This window comes from Morus notabilis, unplaced genomic scaffold, assembly GCF_000414095.1.
Source record: "Morus notabilis unplaced genomic scaffold, ASM41409v2 Scaffold561, whole genome shotgun sequence".
Classification (NCBI taxonomy): Eukaryota; Viridiplantae; Streptophyta; class Magnoliopsida; order Rosales; family Moraceae; genus Morus; species Morus notabilis.
In genome coordinates, this window is record NW_010357935.1 from 268,582 (window position 1) to 285,638 (window position 17,057).

General features: G+C 33.6%; 2 protein-coding genes across 3 annotated transcripts; one reads left to right on the forward strand and one right to left on the reverse strand.

The window, feature by feature from the left end:
• The first annotated feature begins 290 nt into the window (after positions 1–290).
• Positions 291–4,236, forward strand: LOC21393503 (PAP-specific phosphatase HAL2-like). Of its 2 annotated transcripts, XR_002903799.1 has the most exons (4): positions 291–876; positions 2,174–2,861; positions 3,011–3,371; positions 3,987–4,236. XR_002903799.1 is itself a non-coding variant. In XM_010091080.2 (3 exons), exons 1-3 carry the CDS (start codon positions 720–722, stop codon positions 3,312–3,314), a joined length of 1,149 nt encoding a protein of 382 aa, XP_010089382.1. In that variant the 5' UTR covers positions 291–719; the 3' UTR covers positions 3,315–3,429. The 2 variants fall into 2 exon arrangements, 1 of the variants encoding a protein (XP_010089382.1); XM_010091080.2 differs by lacking the exon at positions 3,987–4,236 and having other exon boundaries at positions 3,011–3,429.
• Positions 4,237–4,875: 639 nt separating this feature from the next.
• Positions 4,876–7,285, reverse strand: LOC21393504 (disease resistance protein SUMM2). Its single transcript, XM_010091081.2, has 2 exons — positions 7,248–7,285; positions 4,876–6,150 (listed from the first exon to the last, which is right to left on the reverse strand). The coding sequence occupies exon 2, from the start codon at positions 6,113–6,115 to the stop codon at positions 4,982–4,984; it is 1,134 nt and encodes a 377-aa protein (XP_010089383.1). The 5' UTR covers positions 6,116–6,150; positions 7,248–7,285; the 3' UTR covers positions 4,876–4,981.
• Between the last annotated feature and the right edge of the window lie 9,772 nt (positions 7,286–17,057).

A 17,057-nucleotide genomic window follows, 5' to 3' on the forward strand; every position in this document is an offset into this window, starting at 1 on the left:
TTTTCCTTTTAAAAGTGCTCCATTTAAAAATGTATTTTCCTAAATTTAGAGAGTAATAAATCAAGAAAAAAAAATTACAATTTTAAGGAAATTTTAGATCTTCGTACGTAAAAAAAAAAAAAAAAAAAAAAAAAAAAAAAAAAAAAAACGATCCGAATAAACACGTGTGTGGCGGTGCTTATAATTAGTTTGGTAAGAAATATTTTTAAAAAAATCGAATTGAATATTGACATTTTCATTTGGAGTGGAGGTGTCAAAATTTGGTATAGCCGCGTGGTCGTGGTTTCGGCCCCCCACCTTGGCGTGCTCAAAAGTTAATACGTGACGAGGACGCCGGTGGTTTTCAAAATCCGCATGGACAAAGGGATGAAAAAAATGAACACTTTTCCATGCGCTTCAACCACATTTTCCCAGCAGCCAAACACTGCCCGTTCCAAAAATGCCACCCAACCCCATCAACCCAAAACCCCATTTTGATTTTAAACGAACTCACAAACAAGCAAGAAGTTGAATATTTCAGCCAAACTCTCGTGTCGATCGCTAAAAGGCAAGGCCAGAATCCGCGGCCGTCAAATTTCACTTCTCCGAGAATGTAGGAAAGTCGGTTGCCGCCTATACCGAGGTGGGTATCTAACGGATTTCTGTTTCTCTCTCTCTCTTTGTCTGTGTTCTTTCATTTTTGTCTTCTGGGTATTTCCGAAACTTGTTGAAATCCGATTATGGGGAGCGAAAATTACTCCAAGGAATTGGATGTTGCCGTTAGAGTTGTCCACATGGCGTGTTCGCTGTGCCAGAGAGTTCAGGATGGATTGGTTTCTGTGGAGAAGAGTGAGCAAGTTAAGTCTAAGGATGATGATTCTCCTGTAACCATTGCAGGTAAATAATGCTTTCGAAGTTTGAACTGAATTATATATATCTGTGTGTATATATGTATATATATGGTATGGCTCTTGCTTTCCATTTATGTTTTTGTTTTCTTGAATTTGGGTGGTTGCATTTTGGTGGGTGTTCTTCGAATGAGGTCTATTTGTGTTTGTTTTGGAGTTTGGATAGAATTCATTGGATAAAAGCCTAAAGGGTGACTCGATAATCTTTCAATCATTTTAGATTTTCTTTAGTTGGTTTAACTAGCAGAGAATCATTCAGGCGCTTTTAAGAAATGCATTGGTGACTAGATGCTGCTTCTGCTTGGAATTTATGTGTGTCTTAGGAAACCTTTGCCAATGTACTCTTGGTATTGCCTTTTTTTTTTTTTTTTTTTTGCTTATGTTTTTAGTTAGTTGATAAAAAAGAACTAAGAGGTATGGTATTATGGTGGGTGTTTGGAACACCATTTTTGAAAGGGAGACAAAAATGATACTTAAATTTTTTTATTAAGGCGATAAAAATGTTTGAATGAAATTCATAAAATTATACTAAAACTCTATATAAGTTTCAAGGTCTTCTTAGAAGATTTTTTGAGAAGCCACATCGCGTAGCTTTTAACCTTTGAAATACCAAAAGTGTTATGAAAAACTATCCAAACGCTCTCAAAAGCAGCTTTTGGCCTCAGGAAGCTGAAAAATGCTTATAAACAGGCTAGTATTTTAGATGCATTGGCGCTTCTTTGAGGTTGGTTGATTTTACTAATCATTTCTTTTTCTTTTTTTTTTTTTTTCTAATTACCCATAAATCCCCTAACCCACTTTGTGAGCCCGAGTTAAAAACTAAAACCCTCCGTCAAACCCTCTAATTATTTCTTTTGGCTCGTAGGACTCTTGACCTTGATTGTTGTTTCCCAGGAAATTTGTTTGTTTGTTTTCATTTTTCTTTTGTCATTTTCTGTAAAGGAAACAAAATAGTTTAGTTTCTACATTGGTGAGATTTTATGACTAGCAGAACCACGGGAATTTCTTTTCATAAGAAGAGTATCTGCAGGTTTATTTGTGAAAATTATACATCAGAATCAAAACATACTAACTTTGGATGTTATGAGGGGAAATACATCGCTTGTGAGGAGTTGTTATGAGGTTTAATAGTCAACGGCTAGATGAATGGACTGCCATAGGATTTTTTTTTTTTTCTCTCTTTTGTTCTTTTTGTTTAACTTAGCGAGGAGTTCACTTTTGCTAAGATGGTGTAAGCGTGATTCTATTTGAGATTGGTTAATTCTTTGACATCCCTGTATTAACAGATTGGAGCGTTCAAGCAACTGTTAGCTGGGTGTTGTCTGAATCCTTTGGGAATAAAAATGTCTCCATCGTTGCTGAAGAAGATGTCAAGACTCTCTCCAAGGCTGATTCTGCTGGTTTGCTCGCAGCTGTTGTGAACACTGTTAACGAATGCTTGGCTGAAGCGCCAAAGTATGGTCTTAAACCCCCTGCAAAGGCCCTTGAAACTTCTCAAGTTCTCGAGGCTATCGGCCGATGCAACTCAACCGGAGGCCCCAAGGGGCGACACTGGGTACTGGACCCTGTTGATGGGACATTGGGGTTCGTGCGAGGGGATCAGTATGCAGTAGCACTAGCATTGATTGAGGATGGAAAAGTTGTGACTGGAGTTCTTGGGTGTCCTAATTACCCAATGAAGAAGGAATTGCTGAATTATCATTATCAACCCCATCAAAGCATGTTAAAATTTTCCCCTCCTGCTATGAATTCATGGGGTAAAGGTTGTGTGATGTATGCTGTGAAAGGTAGTGGTGAGGCATGGATGCAATCACTAACTCATGGAGCAAATAAACTTGAGTGGCCAAATTCGGCGATGTTGATTCGGGTCTCTTCCATTGATGATCCCGCACTGGCCACATCTTGTGAACCTGTTGAGAAAACAAATTCAAATCACTCATTCACGCAGGGACTTGCTCACAGTGTCGGTCTAAGGTATAATAATTTTCTTTCAAGATTTGCAAAAGAAAGACACTTTCTATGTGGATTCTTCCCTCATTTGCGTAGCTCAGTATTCAAATTTAGTAGCTTATATGTACTCTAATGTAATTATTGCAATTTTTTTTCTCCTGCCGAAATGGCAGAAAGCAGCCCTTGCGTGTCCATAGCATGGTGAAATATGCTGCCATAGCTCGAGGAGATGCCGAGATTTTCATGAAGTTTGCACGGTCTGGTTACAAGGAGAAGATATGGGATCATGCTGCTGGTGTTCTAATTGTAGAAGAAGCTGGGGGTGTGGTAACTGATGCTCGAGGTCACCCTCTCGACTTTTCGAAGGGGGTGTACTTAGAGGGTCTTGATAGAGGAATAGTTGCTTGCTCGGGCGCTACATTGCATGAGAAAATCATTAGTGCGGTTTATGCTAGTTGGGATTCTTCTAACTTATGAGGCCTTTCATATCATTCCAACAAAATGATGCGGCTACATTTTGATACTTTTGGCAGGGTAAGGCACTGCAGTAGTAAGCGTTTTCAATTGTTATTGTTATGTAACAGCAGATGATGCCCAGATTTATTTTTGACATCTTACTGAGATTAAAGGTCTACTTTTAGTTTTGCCATATGACTTCATGCATTGGGATATTAAAGTAGTACCTCACTCCGAATTTTTAATTTCTTTACTAAATGTTTAAGGATTTGAATTAACACTACTATTTGGCCTTTTGTTTAGCTGTAACTATCATCTTGGCTTGCCCTCTTTTATTATTATTATATTTTTGATAGCCGCATAAAAAGAAAGAACGCACATAAATTACAAATAGATCGGCCACAGGAGAGGTAACACCTTGGCTTATGAGTGGACCCCACTAAGTGACCCTATATAGGCAAATACTGACTGGAAGGGAACTTATGGGCACCTAAATACCACAAGTGCATGTCACTCTCGGCTTTCCTATTTTGTCTACCAGTAGTCATGGCGTCCATCCAGACTTTTTTAATCCTAAAAGTTATTTGGAATTTTGTATATGTTTAATACGACTGAATTTCTAGTTTTGATCTATGAACACGAAAAATTGAAAAGAATAAAGTACTTACATGTGTGATGGTGACATTTTTTCAGGGCTAACACAATTCTGAGGAGTTGCTGATGATGGTCACTAGCCTCAATTTTGGTGGTGCTCTTATGCTATATTTTTCAAGGGGAGTACCTGGTAAAGCTATCGCTAAGGTCAAGTAAATGCAAAGGAGAAGTATTTTGTTCCTTGCCAAAGTTGACTAAATTCAAGAGCATCTTACTTAATTTGTTTGTCAATAACATTTCAGTAAAACTATTCAAAGTGGTTATTCTTTTTTTCTTTTTCCTTTTTTTTCCACACAAATGAGTATTGTAAATACTTTGAAAATGTAACTGCATTTCATAGTTTTAATGATGCTTTAATTCCTTGAATACTAAATGATGGAGTTTCTATTCGTTGCCAATATTAATGATCCTTGAGAGATTGATGAAATGTTTGGATGTCAATTGTCTGCTCTTTCTTCTTGGGTTTTCCTTTTAGGATTTGGACCTATGATCTCTATGATTGTTGTGGTAAATGAAAATAAATTCTCCATTAAGGGTCTTCCTGTAATCTTCAACAATAACAACAAAGTTCATTTGTAAGGGTTAATTTTCTATATAGCACTTGTAGAAGAAAAATTATTTCTGTAGAAGACTCTTATTTCAATTATTCTCCAAACAAGCAAGCACGAAGTTAGATCATTTGGTGAGATTGCATACTTTCACTGCAACTAACCTAGACACGGCTCTGTTTGCGATTGCTAATGTAAGGCTAAAAAGCACTTGCACAAACACCAATGTAGTTTTAAATTATTTTGCGAAATAAATGCATAGCTTTTAGATTGTCTTTGCAATTTTGCTTTTAATTAAAAGGTCAAAGAGTGCTATCTTGCTTTAAAAAATAAAAAATAAAAAAAATTCAATTATTATCAAGAATACAACTTTACCCATTACAAGTTTTTGGTCAAAATGTAATGACCAATTTCTACAACTCTGAAAACATAAAATTTGAGCAAATTCCTAGCCAAAAAAACCCTAACACACAAACACAAAGAAAACTAATCAGCAAGACCTTTTCTATACTCAGTCACCTCTGTCAATGCATTCCTCCACTCATTAATGTCATCCACTCCCCTCAATCTATCAGCAACATTCATAATCCAAAGGGGCAAACCTTGACACTCTTTGACAATTTGCTCCACAATGTTCTCAATTTCTTGTCCAAGAGTGTTTCTATTGGCCAGTTTTTGCCTAAACAAGGTCGATGCTTCATCATGAGAAAGTGGCTCTATCTCAAGAGTTTTCTCACAATTCATCCTCAGGCAATGCCTCAAGGAACCAGTACTCAACACCATTTTACACCCTTTTTCCCCATCTGGAATCCCAACTTCCTCTGTAGATAGCCTCCCAACACCATCCAATATGATGACACAGTTTCCTGTTCTTGTAAGCGCGTTATGCAACTTCGACGCCCTTATTATCTTGTCTTCCTCATCTGAGAGGTTCAACCCGACTTGTCTTGCAATCACACCCTGCAATTTCTGAACACTAGGCTGTTCTGGTACGCCCACCCAATAAACATGCTCAAATGTAGTATTATTTTGTGTTAGTCCATTTTGGATATGAGTCAAAATGGCTGTTTTCCCAACACCCCTTTCTCCATAAACTCCGATTCTCGACACACTTGAGTCATTCAACCATTCGAAAATCGTTTTCAGATTCGAATCCCTACCGACCAATTTTTGCGTCAGCAACGGCTCTCCGCTTGTTGAGCGCACGTCAAGAAAGAGACCATCGGAAAATTGACCCTGCTCATAAAGCTCCTTCACTTCTTGAAGATTCCTCTCTACACTACTTTCCAACCATGAAAATAGGAGGTACTTTTTCTCCCCAACTTTTTCTTCTAATTTTCGAATGTCGTCTTTCTTTGTCTCTACATTTTTCAACCAAGTCTCTACTTCTCTCCTTGGCTTCTTTCCGGGTTGGATCTCTGCTGCTTTTACTTCTTCATTGACATCCCCCGCTAAATCGATCAATGCGTCACGTTTTCTTTTGAGAGTCTTTACCTTTTCATCTTGTTCTTTGACATTTTTTTGCCACTGAGGAAAAAGCTTAAGATATTCCATTATTTGCTTAGCCAGCTCAATTTTTGCATGTACTGATGTTAAAAGTGCCAAGAATTGAATACCCATCGCAGAATTTGACACAAATTCTCAAATATTGGTGTCTGCATGTAAATAAATAAATTTAAAAAAAAATAATCAACAACAATAACAACAACGAAAGGCTAGCATTTTATAAATCATAGGCTAACTTATTCATATATTACATATTATGTTTCTTTAGTTATATATAAAAAAAAAATTAAAAAAAAAAAAACGAGGCTAACAGCTAGATTGCAAATAAAATATGGTACGCTTATCCTTGACATAACAAACTCTTGAGTTAGTCAAAATAAAGCAGTACATAAAATAAACTCTAGAGAAAACAAGACAAAAATGTGCATGCAAATTTATGCAACAACGAAAAGAAACTCGTGATTCTTGTCACAACAATCTGAGAAAAAAAAAAAAAGCATTTCACAAAAACAAACTCATAGTTTATGCAACACAAAATTCTCCATGGTCGGTACTTGCACATTGTCGAAAAATTTTACAGATCATACGCTAACTTATTTATACATAGTATATGTTTTTGTTTTTAGCCCAAAAAAAAAAAAAAAGGCTAATCACTAGATTGAAAATTAAATAAAGTGAAATTATCCTTGCCATAACAAACTCGAGTTATCCTAAATATATAAAATAAACTCATGAGAAAACAAGTAATTATACAAAAATATACATGTAAAGTTATGCAACAGAATAGACAAAATTCTTGTCACAACAATCTTCGACATGTTTGAACAAAATAGGCGTACAATTTTTCTTCAACTAGTCATCTCATACCCAAAAAAAAAAAAAAATACAGTACTAGGTAGAAAGGAGAGTAGAACCATACACTATTTGCTTCAATTAAGTAAGAAAATATTAATAAATCACAAGCCAAGCCTTCCACAGGGCATGTACATGGAAAACTCACAATTTAGAAAACAAGCAAACAAACTCCCAAGTCAGATCACCCTTTAATTATTATTATTATTTTTTGGCAGTTTCAACAATTCATGGCTGAAATAATAATGACATGTTACCCAAAAAAAAAAAAAAAAAAAAAAAAAACCTGACATGTACAACAAAAAAAACTTACAGTTTTAATCTAAATTACAAAACTGACATGTTACAACAAAAAAATAATAATAAGAGATTGGAAGCGAGATCATCAGAATACCTGGGAAAGAGAGCCCAAGAAAAGAAACAAGTAATTTAATTCTTTCTTTTGAGCTAGCTCTGTAGAATAAGAAGTGAAAATCCAAGGAGAGGAAGAATGATATATATATATATATATATATATATATATGTATATGTATACGACTGTTTATCTCTTAGCTGAGATCCATGGTTACGAGGAGTAAAGTTGAGAATAGGAAGAAGAAGAAGAAGAAGAAGAAGAAGAAGAAGAAGAAGAAGAAGAAGAAGAAGAAGAAGAAGAAAGGGTCAACGAAGTCAACCGAACAGTTTTCCCTCTAGCACGTGGAAAGAACCTTGTTTCGAGGTGGAAACTTCCGATCTCTTTCCCATGTACAACGGACGCAAATCCTTTAAGTGTCTCAGTTAATGTCTATCTAATTATATCATGTTATAAAATATAAAAAATTAGTTTTTTAACAAAATTTTTTTGTGTCTATCATAAAATGATAGGGTATAATTTAATAAGTTAAACACTAATTAAAATATCAAAAATTAGTGGAAGATCTGAATTCATGTACAACAATTAATCTAATCACCATCAAGAATAGTTGTTTTGTATGGTTAGAATATATTTGCGACATGCACGTAAAATCAGAAATAATTTTGGTTTTGCACATTAATTAAACCATATATATATATATATATAGTCGTACTCTCTTTTATGGAGGGTGCGTGGTGGCAACATGGACTCTTTTTTTTTTTTGGTGAGAAGGAAACCATTATTGTGATGGTCCCTTTAGAGAAAAGGAAATCAATTAGAGAAGTGCTTTGCTTTACTAGGAAGGGATATTAAAATTAATGTCCATTCTTAAATACTGAAGATTTCTACTCTTACTTTCTCTAATCACATATCAGCTTGAGAGAATTACACAAACTGCTTGCGGGAATTTCTGAAAAGAAAAAACACACACACACACACTGTTAGAGGCCCAAAGAAACATAGTCCAAGCCTGTCTCAGTCTTGCAGTACAAGGCCCAACTGTCTCATTCTTGCGGTACAAGGCCTGCAAAAAAGTCCAGAACACGAAGCCTTCCAGTTTGGCCGAATTGGCCCAAATGCTGAATTAGTTCCTTTTAAACAAGAGCTAGCCCAAAAGGCGAAGCATTGTGAATGTCTTTTTTTTTTTTTTTTTTTTGGTCATTTTTAAATTTCAAGTAGGGGGTTAGTTTGAGAGCAACTTGAGTGTAGGATAAGCACCAATGAATTAGTGGCCAGTAAAAATGTCTTTTCTTATGTATTCAGAGTTCGATACTCTATTAATAGCATCAATCAAAGATTCTATTCAATTAATAGACTCTTTGGTGTCAAACTCGTAGTTGTAGTTAAAAGATGGCGCCAATGGTCTTCTTTTTATTAATTAAAAAAAACTCGTGAACAGAATATTAAGTCCATCACTCTAGTAATTATTCTGTCATTTTTGTTACTGATGAAGTTAACAAGGATGGTTTGTATCAATATTAATAATAAAACCAATAACTAGATGAGTCATAATATTACCGCATCACTAATGTAATGCTATAATTAATATGTCAATTGTAAATTTAGTATTTGAGTGTAAAAAATACTTTCTAATACAATATTATTTGTTGTAGTAAATTTTTCATATGCTATATTTTGTGGTAAATTTCTCACCGAATATAGCATGTGAGAAATTTGACATTTAATTACTATTAGTTAAAATGATTACTTTTTTACATAATCATTGTAACTTTTTAATTTTTTAATTATTTTAAAAATAAAAGTTTATTTTTACAGCTTTTAAAGGTTAATGATTATAGAAAAATGTAAATTTAGCATTTTAAATAACATTATGTATTGGAGCAAAAACAAAAATAACATACTATATAACACTTTTTATATTAAATATACAATTGATATTAACATTTGCATGAGAGATGGTCTTATGTAACAAAATTAATACAATAGTTACCCAAATGAGTGGCACATTATGCAACTTTTCACGATTTGAGTGAAAATGAACGACTTAAGTCACTAGCCTCTGGGTTGGTCGTCAAACTGCAAATTATTTTTAGAGTAACTTGTAAACAGGAAATTTTAAGTGAAACATTCTAGTAATATAAGAAATTACGAGGATGGTTAGTAACTGTTTATAATGTAGTAATTCTCACGCGATTATTATGTATGATTGAACATGAGACTAAATAAATGAGTGTCACGCTGTCAAGTGGTAATATTGATGCCCTAACTGTTACATAAATGATTACTATATTTTTCATAAGTAGGGTTTAGAGCTTGAGATGAACAACTACGACAAATCGCCATAAAAAAAATCATGACATCACGAAATAATCGTTTGTTTCACTAGTTTGAATTACAACTCAAGTTTTTACTACAGTGTTTTCTCTCATAAAAATTTAAATTCAACTTTCTCTGCGTTTTCTCTTACATAAATTCACTTTTTAACTCAAATTCTCAATTCAAATGAGCTAAATGAACGAGGAATACACTCTTGAAACTCAATTGTCCCACGCCTCCTCAGTACTCTTCAACCCCATTTTATTGTAAATTTGAGTACACTGATTCTTATTAAGCTAAGATTGTAATTAACATTGGTGTGACCAGACATTTCTGGTCCTAAATTTCTCTCCTTGCAACTCTAAACTACTCGCTTGCTATATACTTTAGTCTTTATGTGGAAACTTCATGGTAGAGCATACATCATATTTTTCAGCTACATTGGCTCGGGAGAAAAGAAGACGATCTAAGGCCCATTTGGTTTATAAGTTTAAACAGAAAATTTTAAATAAAAATTTAAATTTTATGAGAAAAATACTATAATAAAAAAAATTAAACAGTAATTCAAATTTATGAAACAAACGGGGCTAAGCTATTGTAAAAACGGTCGTCTAATACCTAATAAAAGGTGTAAAAATTTAAATGGAATATATGAGATATGTTTGAAGCCTAATCCAATGCCAAAACATGAGAAGCTATAAATTCTAAAAGTGAGATATTACTTTGGTCTTAATCGAAGCTTCATGTGGGAAAAAGCTGTAAAATTTTTAATGGATGACATTTAAAAAAAAAAAAAGTTAATTTCAATTTAACTCATAAAGAATATAAGTTGTCGCATCTTATTTTTACCGTTTAAAATGACACAAATAGACTTTTGAATTTATCAGAAGTTGTGGTTATATTACTTGTTAATGAAATGTCAAATTTTAACAGTATTAATTACGTGTTGGTCACGTGACTGCTTAACAAAGAGAAATACATAGTCTATTTAAACAAATTAGACTTCAAAATTTTTAAAAGTTAAAAACAAATCGTAAATGTCCCTTCACCTTAGCCCTAAAAGCATCACCTCTTCTTTTGCTCAAAAGCCATTGTTCTCCTTTATTGTCTTTTACAAATGAGTAGAAATGCTCATGGACGGAAGCATCAAACTTGCAACTTCTAATAAATTTGAAGGCCAATTTTATGTCATTATAAACTATAGAGGTAAAAATGATACAATCCCTATTCTCTGGGATTAAAGTTGAAATTTACCAATAAAAAAAAACAAAAAACCCTCATTCAACGACCAAAAATATAAAAAATATAAAAAAAAAAAGGAAGCATATACATCCCAGAAAATGAAGGCCTCGTTCATTTCACTGATTCGAGTTTTCAGTTTTAGGTTTCTACAGTAAAAAGCTCTCAGAAAATGTCACATCTAACTTTTTCTGCTACAGTGAAAAGCTCTCAGAAAATGTCACATCTCAACTCGAATTGAAAACTCGAATCCGCAAAGTGAACGAGGCCGAAATGTATTTGTCTTGCCCGACTTCATGCTGTCTAGCCTAATTTGTAGGTGACCGTACGATTACACCATTCAACAGAACGCATTAAATCAGAAGGAACAAGAGAAACTTCCTAAAAGTTTCCATGAATTCAAACAACAAAGTAATGTCCAAGCTTCAAACCACAACAGCTGTAGCAAAGTACCCAAAATCCCGCGGCTATTTTCTAGCTGAATTTGACTTTTTCCATTACAAATCCACTGAGATATTACTATAGCGGCCGGCTATTTAAATCATATCGTATATTAAAAGCAAAAATTCCCATTTGACAACTTCTATTCTAGCTTTAAATTATGTTGTCAACAAGGAGATTTGATGCCAAACATTTCATTAAATAAACGAGATTCTTAAGCCAAAGTCAAAGTATTAGGTACGATCTTGACACTATGAACCTCTTGCTAATAGGTTAGTTAGGTCCAAAATTTTGGACCAAACACATGACGTATTTATTTATTTATTATTATTATTTTTGGTTATTTTTGTTGTGACTTGTAATTATATTGGGAGCCTCGTCACCGTCCTTATCTTTTTACTGGAGACCAAATTGGACGAAAGTACAATTGGGTTTGTTTCCATTAGTCAAATCATTTTGTTGTTTCGTTAAGCTCAAGAGAAGCATAAGAAGAAGAAGTCATTTTCCAACCGTTTCAAGAAATTAATTTAAAAAAACCAAGGAAGAAAAACATTTAGGTCTCGTTTACTTTGTGAATTCAAATTTTCAATTCGAGTTGAGATGTGACATTTCTTGAGAGCTTTTTATTGTAGCAGAAAATTTTAATGTGACATTTTGTGAGAACTTTTTATTGTATAAACCTAAAACTGAAAACTCGAATCGATAAAATGAACGAAACCTTAGTGGGGCTAGCGGTAATGGATTATTATGGTGGATTTGTAGTAACCTTACAATAATGTAATACTATAGTGGATTTGTGGTTATACGTTTGAGTGTTGAATTTTTTAGAGGTATTAAACGTAGATACATGTTTCCTTCCAAACTAAAAGTTGATTTAGAGTGCTTAGTGTCACACCTTTATATGCTCTTACCGTTAGCACATTCGGTTGAGTTGAGGTAATGTGTTTCTCTTCCAAGAGGTAGAGCCCGCGTATAAGCCTTTAGCGAACATTTTTATCAGTGTTTTGGGAGCTCTTTTGGTTACGTTAAGAGGAATATGAATAGTAATAGTATTGATCACTTCCTTACTGGCACTTTTATTTGGGGCAAAAAAAGAAAAAAAAAAAAGGGAAAAAAAAGCTGTAACATATTGCATTGGAAACCTAGGTGTTCAATGAAGAAACTTAAGAATGGTACGGCTACAAAGCAAAGCCATTAGGCATTAGTAATATTTGATAACATGTTATGCTCTTCATAGTGTCCCTATTCCCCTTTGTAAAGCTGTTTTTTTTTTTTTTTTTTTTGAGGGAATTGTAAAGCTGTTTTTGATGATTATACTTTGTAAAGCTGTTTTTTTTTTTTTTTTTTGAGGGAATTGTAAAGCTGTTTTTGATGATTATTGTCGTTATTATTATTATTATTTTACTCAACAACTTGTGTGCTCATCAAGATTATAACGGCTATCCTTCCAATTAGCACGAACATTTAAATTAATTTAATTTTAATTTTAGTAGGAAGTCTCGTACACCGAAACAACGGAAAAAATCTAAAGAAATAAGGAACGCTAATTTCGTTGAAAAACAACATTCCAGTGGAGGAAAAAATAAATAAAAACATTGACAAGAAAAAAGAAAAAGTTAACAATGCGGCAGAGATAAGAGAAAGAAACACGCCGACTTTAATTGTCACCAAGACGGCAGAGAGATTGAGAATAACTAATTAATTATTTATTATTTGGAGAATTTTGTGGTAGGAGAGATTCACCTTAGCACCAAAAATTTTGTAGTAAGTCAAAGTTCTAAATTATTTAACTAAAAAAAAGAAAAAGTTGAAAGAAGAGAGAGAAAGATAGAGAGAGAGTGCGGAGGGGCCGGTAGGTCGGTGCGTCACCAGTGTGTTGGTCTTCGTTCTTTTTCTGAAGAGTGGCCGCTGATGGATCTACGCTGAGCCGGGGTTTGTGCCACCAAGGGAGTGGAGCCTGGCTCAGATCAAAGATCAGCCGCGGGAGAGGACTGTTCACCGCCGATCTAGTGACGAGACCGTTGATGGAGGAGGCGTTGTCGTCTGAGGTGGTCGTGGGAGACTTGGATCTCCGGGATTAGGCTGCTTGGATCTATTGCGGGTTGGGAGGTTTTGGCCGCCATCGGACTGATGTCGGTGTTGAGGGACCTAACCGTGGATGTGGTTGGGTTTTGTGCCGTCGAGTGAGGGTGGCCGGCGGTACTGCTAGTCTCGTCATGGGGTTAGCCAAGTTGGGGCTGTTGATGCTCTCTAATGGGCAGTTGGATGGCCGAGGCTTCGCGGTGGATGCGTCGAGGAATCTCGGATACGTGGTTTGTGGTAGAGGCCGCGCTCTGGACTTGTGTTTAGTGTTGTTTTTGTTTCTAGTGTATTGATAATAAAGGAGGTGGTGGTTTCAATACCTCCCAGTATTGGTGATGTTCCCCACCCGGTCGAGTCGATCACTGTCGGTGTGAGTTATTTGATCCGGTTAGTTTTAGGTCATTTAGATGTCCCCTATACGAGGGGTTTGGTCTCAGTTGACTGGGTTAATCCATCGACTGTTTGGTCTCTTTCAACAAACTTCGACTATGCTCGATTTTTATGTGCCGATCGCGCTTTTCCCATTTGGGTATCAACATTAGTATTTTTCATTGTGCTATTTTTGTTTTTACTGGTGGGTCCAGTTGTTCGAGCCGAATTCCATTGTATTCAGAGTCATTTGCGACTTTATGTATAGTATGTATTTCATTCCTTTTGGTAATAAATTTTCATTTTATCATTAAAAATTTATTTTACTAAATTTTATTAAATTATCTTTTTTTTAATGTGATATAATTTTAATACAATCGTATGGTTTAGAACTATATATATTATTTTACTATATTGTTTTTCATACTCTGCTATATTATTTTCTTTATTATTTACTTCTTTCCGCTCCAAGAGCACATTTGGTAGGAGGGAGGAAAGGAGAAGATGTAGAGAGCGAGAGAGTGAGAGCGAATCCTTTGTTTGGTTAGAAGGAAAAGAGGTGGGAAATGAGATATAGAAGAATAGTCTCCTTCCGGTCCTACCATTTTGGATCCTTCTATTAATACCTTAAATTAAAAAAATAACTTTTTTACTCATTAAAAGAATTTATTAACAAATAACAAAATAAACAATATAATAATTAAACAAATAATTATCATCTATTCTCTCAATTTCTCCTCTCTCTCCTATAAAAAAAAACGTAAAAGATTATTAAACACTCCCAATCTTCTTTCTCTCCGTCTCCTACAAAACGGAGGCCAAGAGTAGTAACATATAGCTCCTTGAATTAGGTATTGCAAATTCTGGATCATTCCTAGACCTCAGACCATATGTAGGCTGTAGCTTTCTTTTTCACCTTTTATTTTCTTATTTCTTTTATTGCAGTTCGAAATGCTAATTAGTAATCACTCCTTTATTGGCTATAATTAACGACTACTTTTTCAATCAAAACTAACAACTTTTTTTTCTTTTTTAAACTTTATCAGTTTAACTCTATGTCCTCTATGTCCTAATTACTCCGATTGCAACGTTAGGGAACGAATGAGTTACCAATTAATTTGTTTTTTTTTTTTTTTTGGAAACAGATACCAATTAATTTTCTTAGAGGAAAATTGTTTGTTACTGGCAGGACAGATTTTTTTTAGCCATGTTTGATTCAATTTTAACAATATGATATGAATAATAGTATTTTTTTACTGTATAATATATTATTTTTAACGTAAATACTCATAAATTAAAACGTTGCAAATTAATTAAACAGTTAATAAAAGTGAACCTTGTCTATAAATCATATAGTTTAAATTCACTTATGTTCATTTCACTTTTTTTTTTAATTAGGATATGTAGTGTTAAACATATCGGTATCATTTACCATTATTCATAATAAATTTACTTTATGGGTAGGGCAAAATAATGTGGTAAGTTGTTAGCTTTTTAGGTGGTATTCAAATATTTTAGTGCTATTAATGACGTTGCTAACTCAATTATTTTGGAAGTTGCGATAGCATGCACTAATCGAGGTGAATCGAAGCAGTGTTGGTCATTTGTGGACCAGTGATTATAAAGTTTTTCGCTTTTGATAAATTTAAATTTAAAACATACTCTCCTTAATTATGATCAACATAAATTATTATGATCACTAATGTCTCCTGCATTTTAGGTCAGTCCTAATTTACTAATTAATTTTTAAAAACTCTCAATTTACTCTTGAAGTTTGAATTAATCCCATTTAAGTATCTTTTTAAGAATTTATGTTAAAATCGGATCGAATTTATGTTAAAAACTCTCAATTTACCTCTTAAATTTAAATCATACTTCTCCTTAGTTATGATCAACATAAGTTTTGTATTGGATGTATTTTAATGTTAACTTGATGAAAGAGATTAAAGAACTTGGGTCATCATTTATTGTGGCCCTTTTTCGTCTCTTTCTTTTTTGCTTAAACCGAAGTGCATGCCTGCATGGAATAATTTTTCACATGTTCTAGACTAGGATTAATTAACACGTACATAAGCAAAGTTTGTCTAATTCAGAAAGTGAGATTTAATAATCCTTAGCATGTATATTATTATAAATTAAAAAGATTCCAAATACGCGTCAAGAAAATTCTATGTAATCTAGTGCTTTGCACTTAGGATATATAAAAAGCATATACAATTATCTTTCCCATTTCGATGCATATATATATATATATATATATGTGTGTGTGTATATATATATATATATATATATATATATATATAACTCCTGCGAGATGTGTTGATCAACAACACCCCGTGTCTACCGCCTTTGCCTTCGTCTTTTGAGTTCAAAGCAACATTTTCCTTTCAAGAAGAAAGTCTTTTTTTAATAAGGGAAAAATAATTAAGAAAAAATGCTTCATTTATAGGTTAACTATAATAATCGTATTGCCGCAAAAGACAAGCTTTGTTTTCGGACCGTGTACGTCGCTAACAACATTTCATTAGACCAAAGATGAGATTAATTAACAATAAGCAAACAAACATTGACGTTCAAAGCATAAATAATTTTTTTATGCATTGACGCTACAAATCTTGCAAACTTCATGCATATGGTTTTCGTCAAAGTACACATTATTATTTTACTATGTTTTTTCTTTTTTCTTTTTCTATTTTTTTAAATATTTTTTGTTCTTTTCCCTAGTTCACCATTCTCTTACACATGAAAAAGCTTGTCAATATTATTAGCGGAAATAAATGGTTCCATGTGATGATTCCATTATGGTTTTTTGGTGGCTATTGCATGTAATTGCTAGTACAGCTGAGAATGGGGTCATTTTGTTACGTGAGTGATGCAACTTTGGACCCCTTTTGTTTCCATGGAACCCAGGAAGTTTGATATTATTATTATCATTATTATTATTATTGTCGTCGTCTATTATTATTATTATTATTATTATTATTATTATTATTATTGTTATTATTATTATTAGTAGTAGTAGTAGTAATACTAGTAGGGTGTACATCCGATTGTTGGTCTTTTTGTGCTCTTTTGTCCTTGTTTTTGTTGCCCGTTTGTGGCGTTTTATTGAAATTGTTGGGGCTATTAGTATTATTAGTTCATCAATTTTGAGCACTATAACAATTTAGTCTTTGAATTATAAATTTTCATAAATTATTTCATGGACTTTTGCGTTTTCTATACTATTAGTTCTGTGCACTAAAATTGAAGAAAGATTTTTAAAATTTAACATAGATAATCACATTTATATATCGTCTAACGGGAAGTTTTACATGAACAGTTATATTAAGTGCAAGTTGTCCTAACTTTCAAAGAGTTTTAAGAGTAGCGAAGAGAACATTTTGTGCACCATATATAATT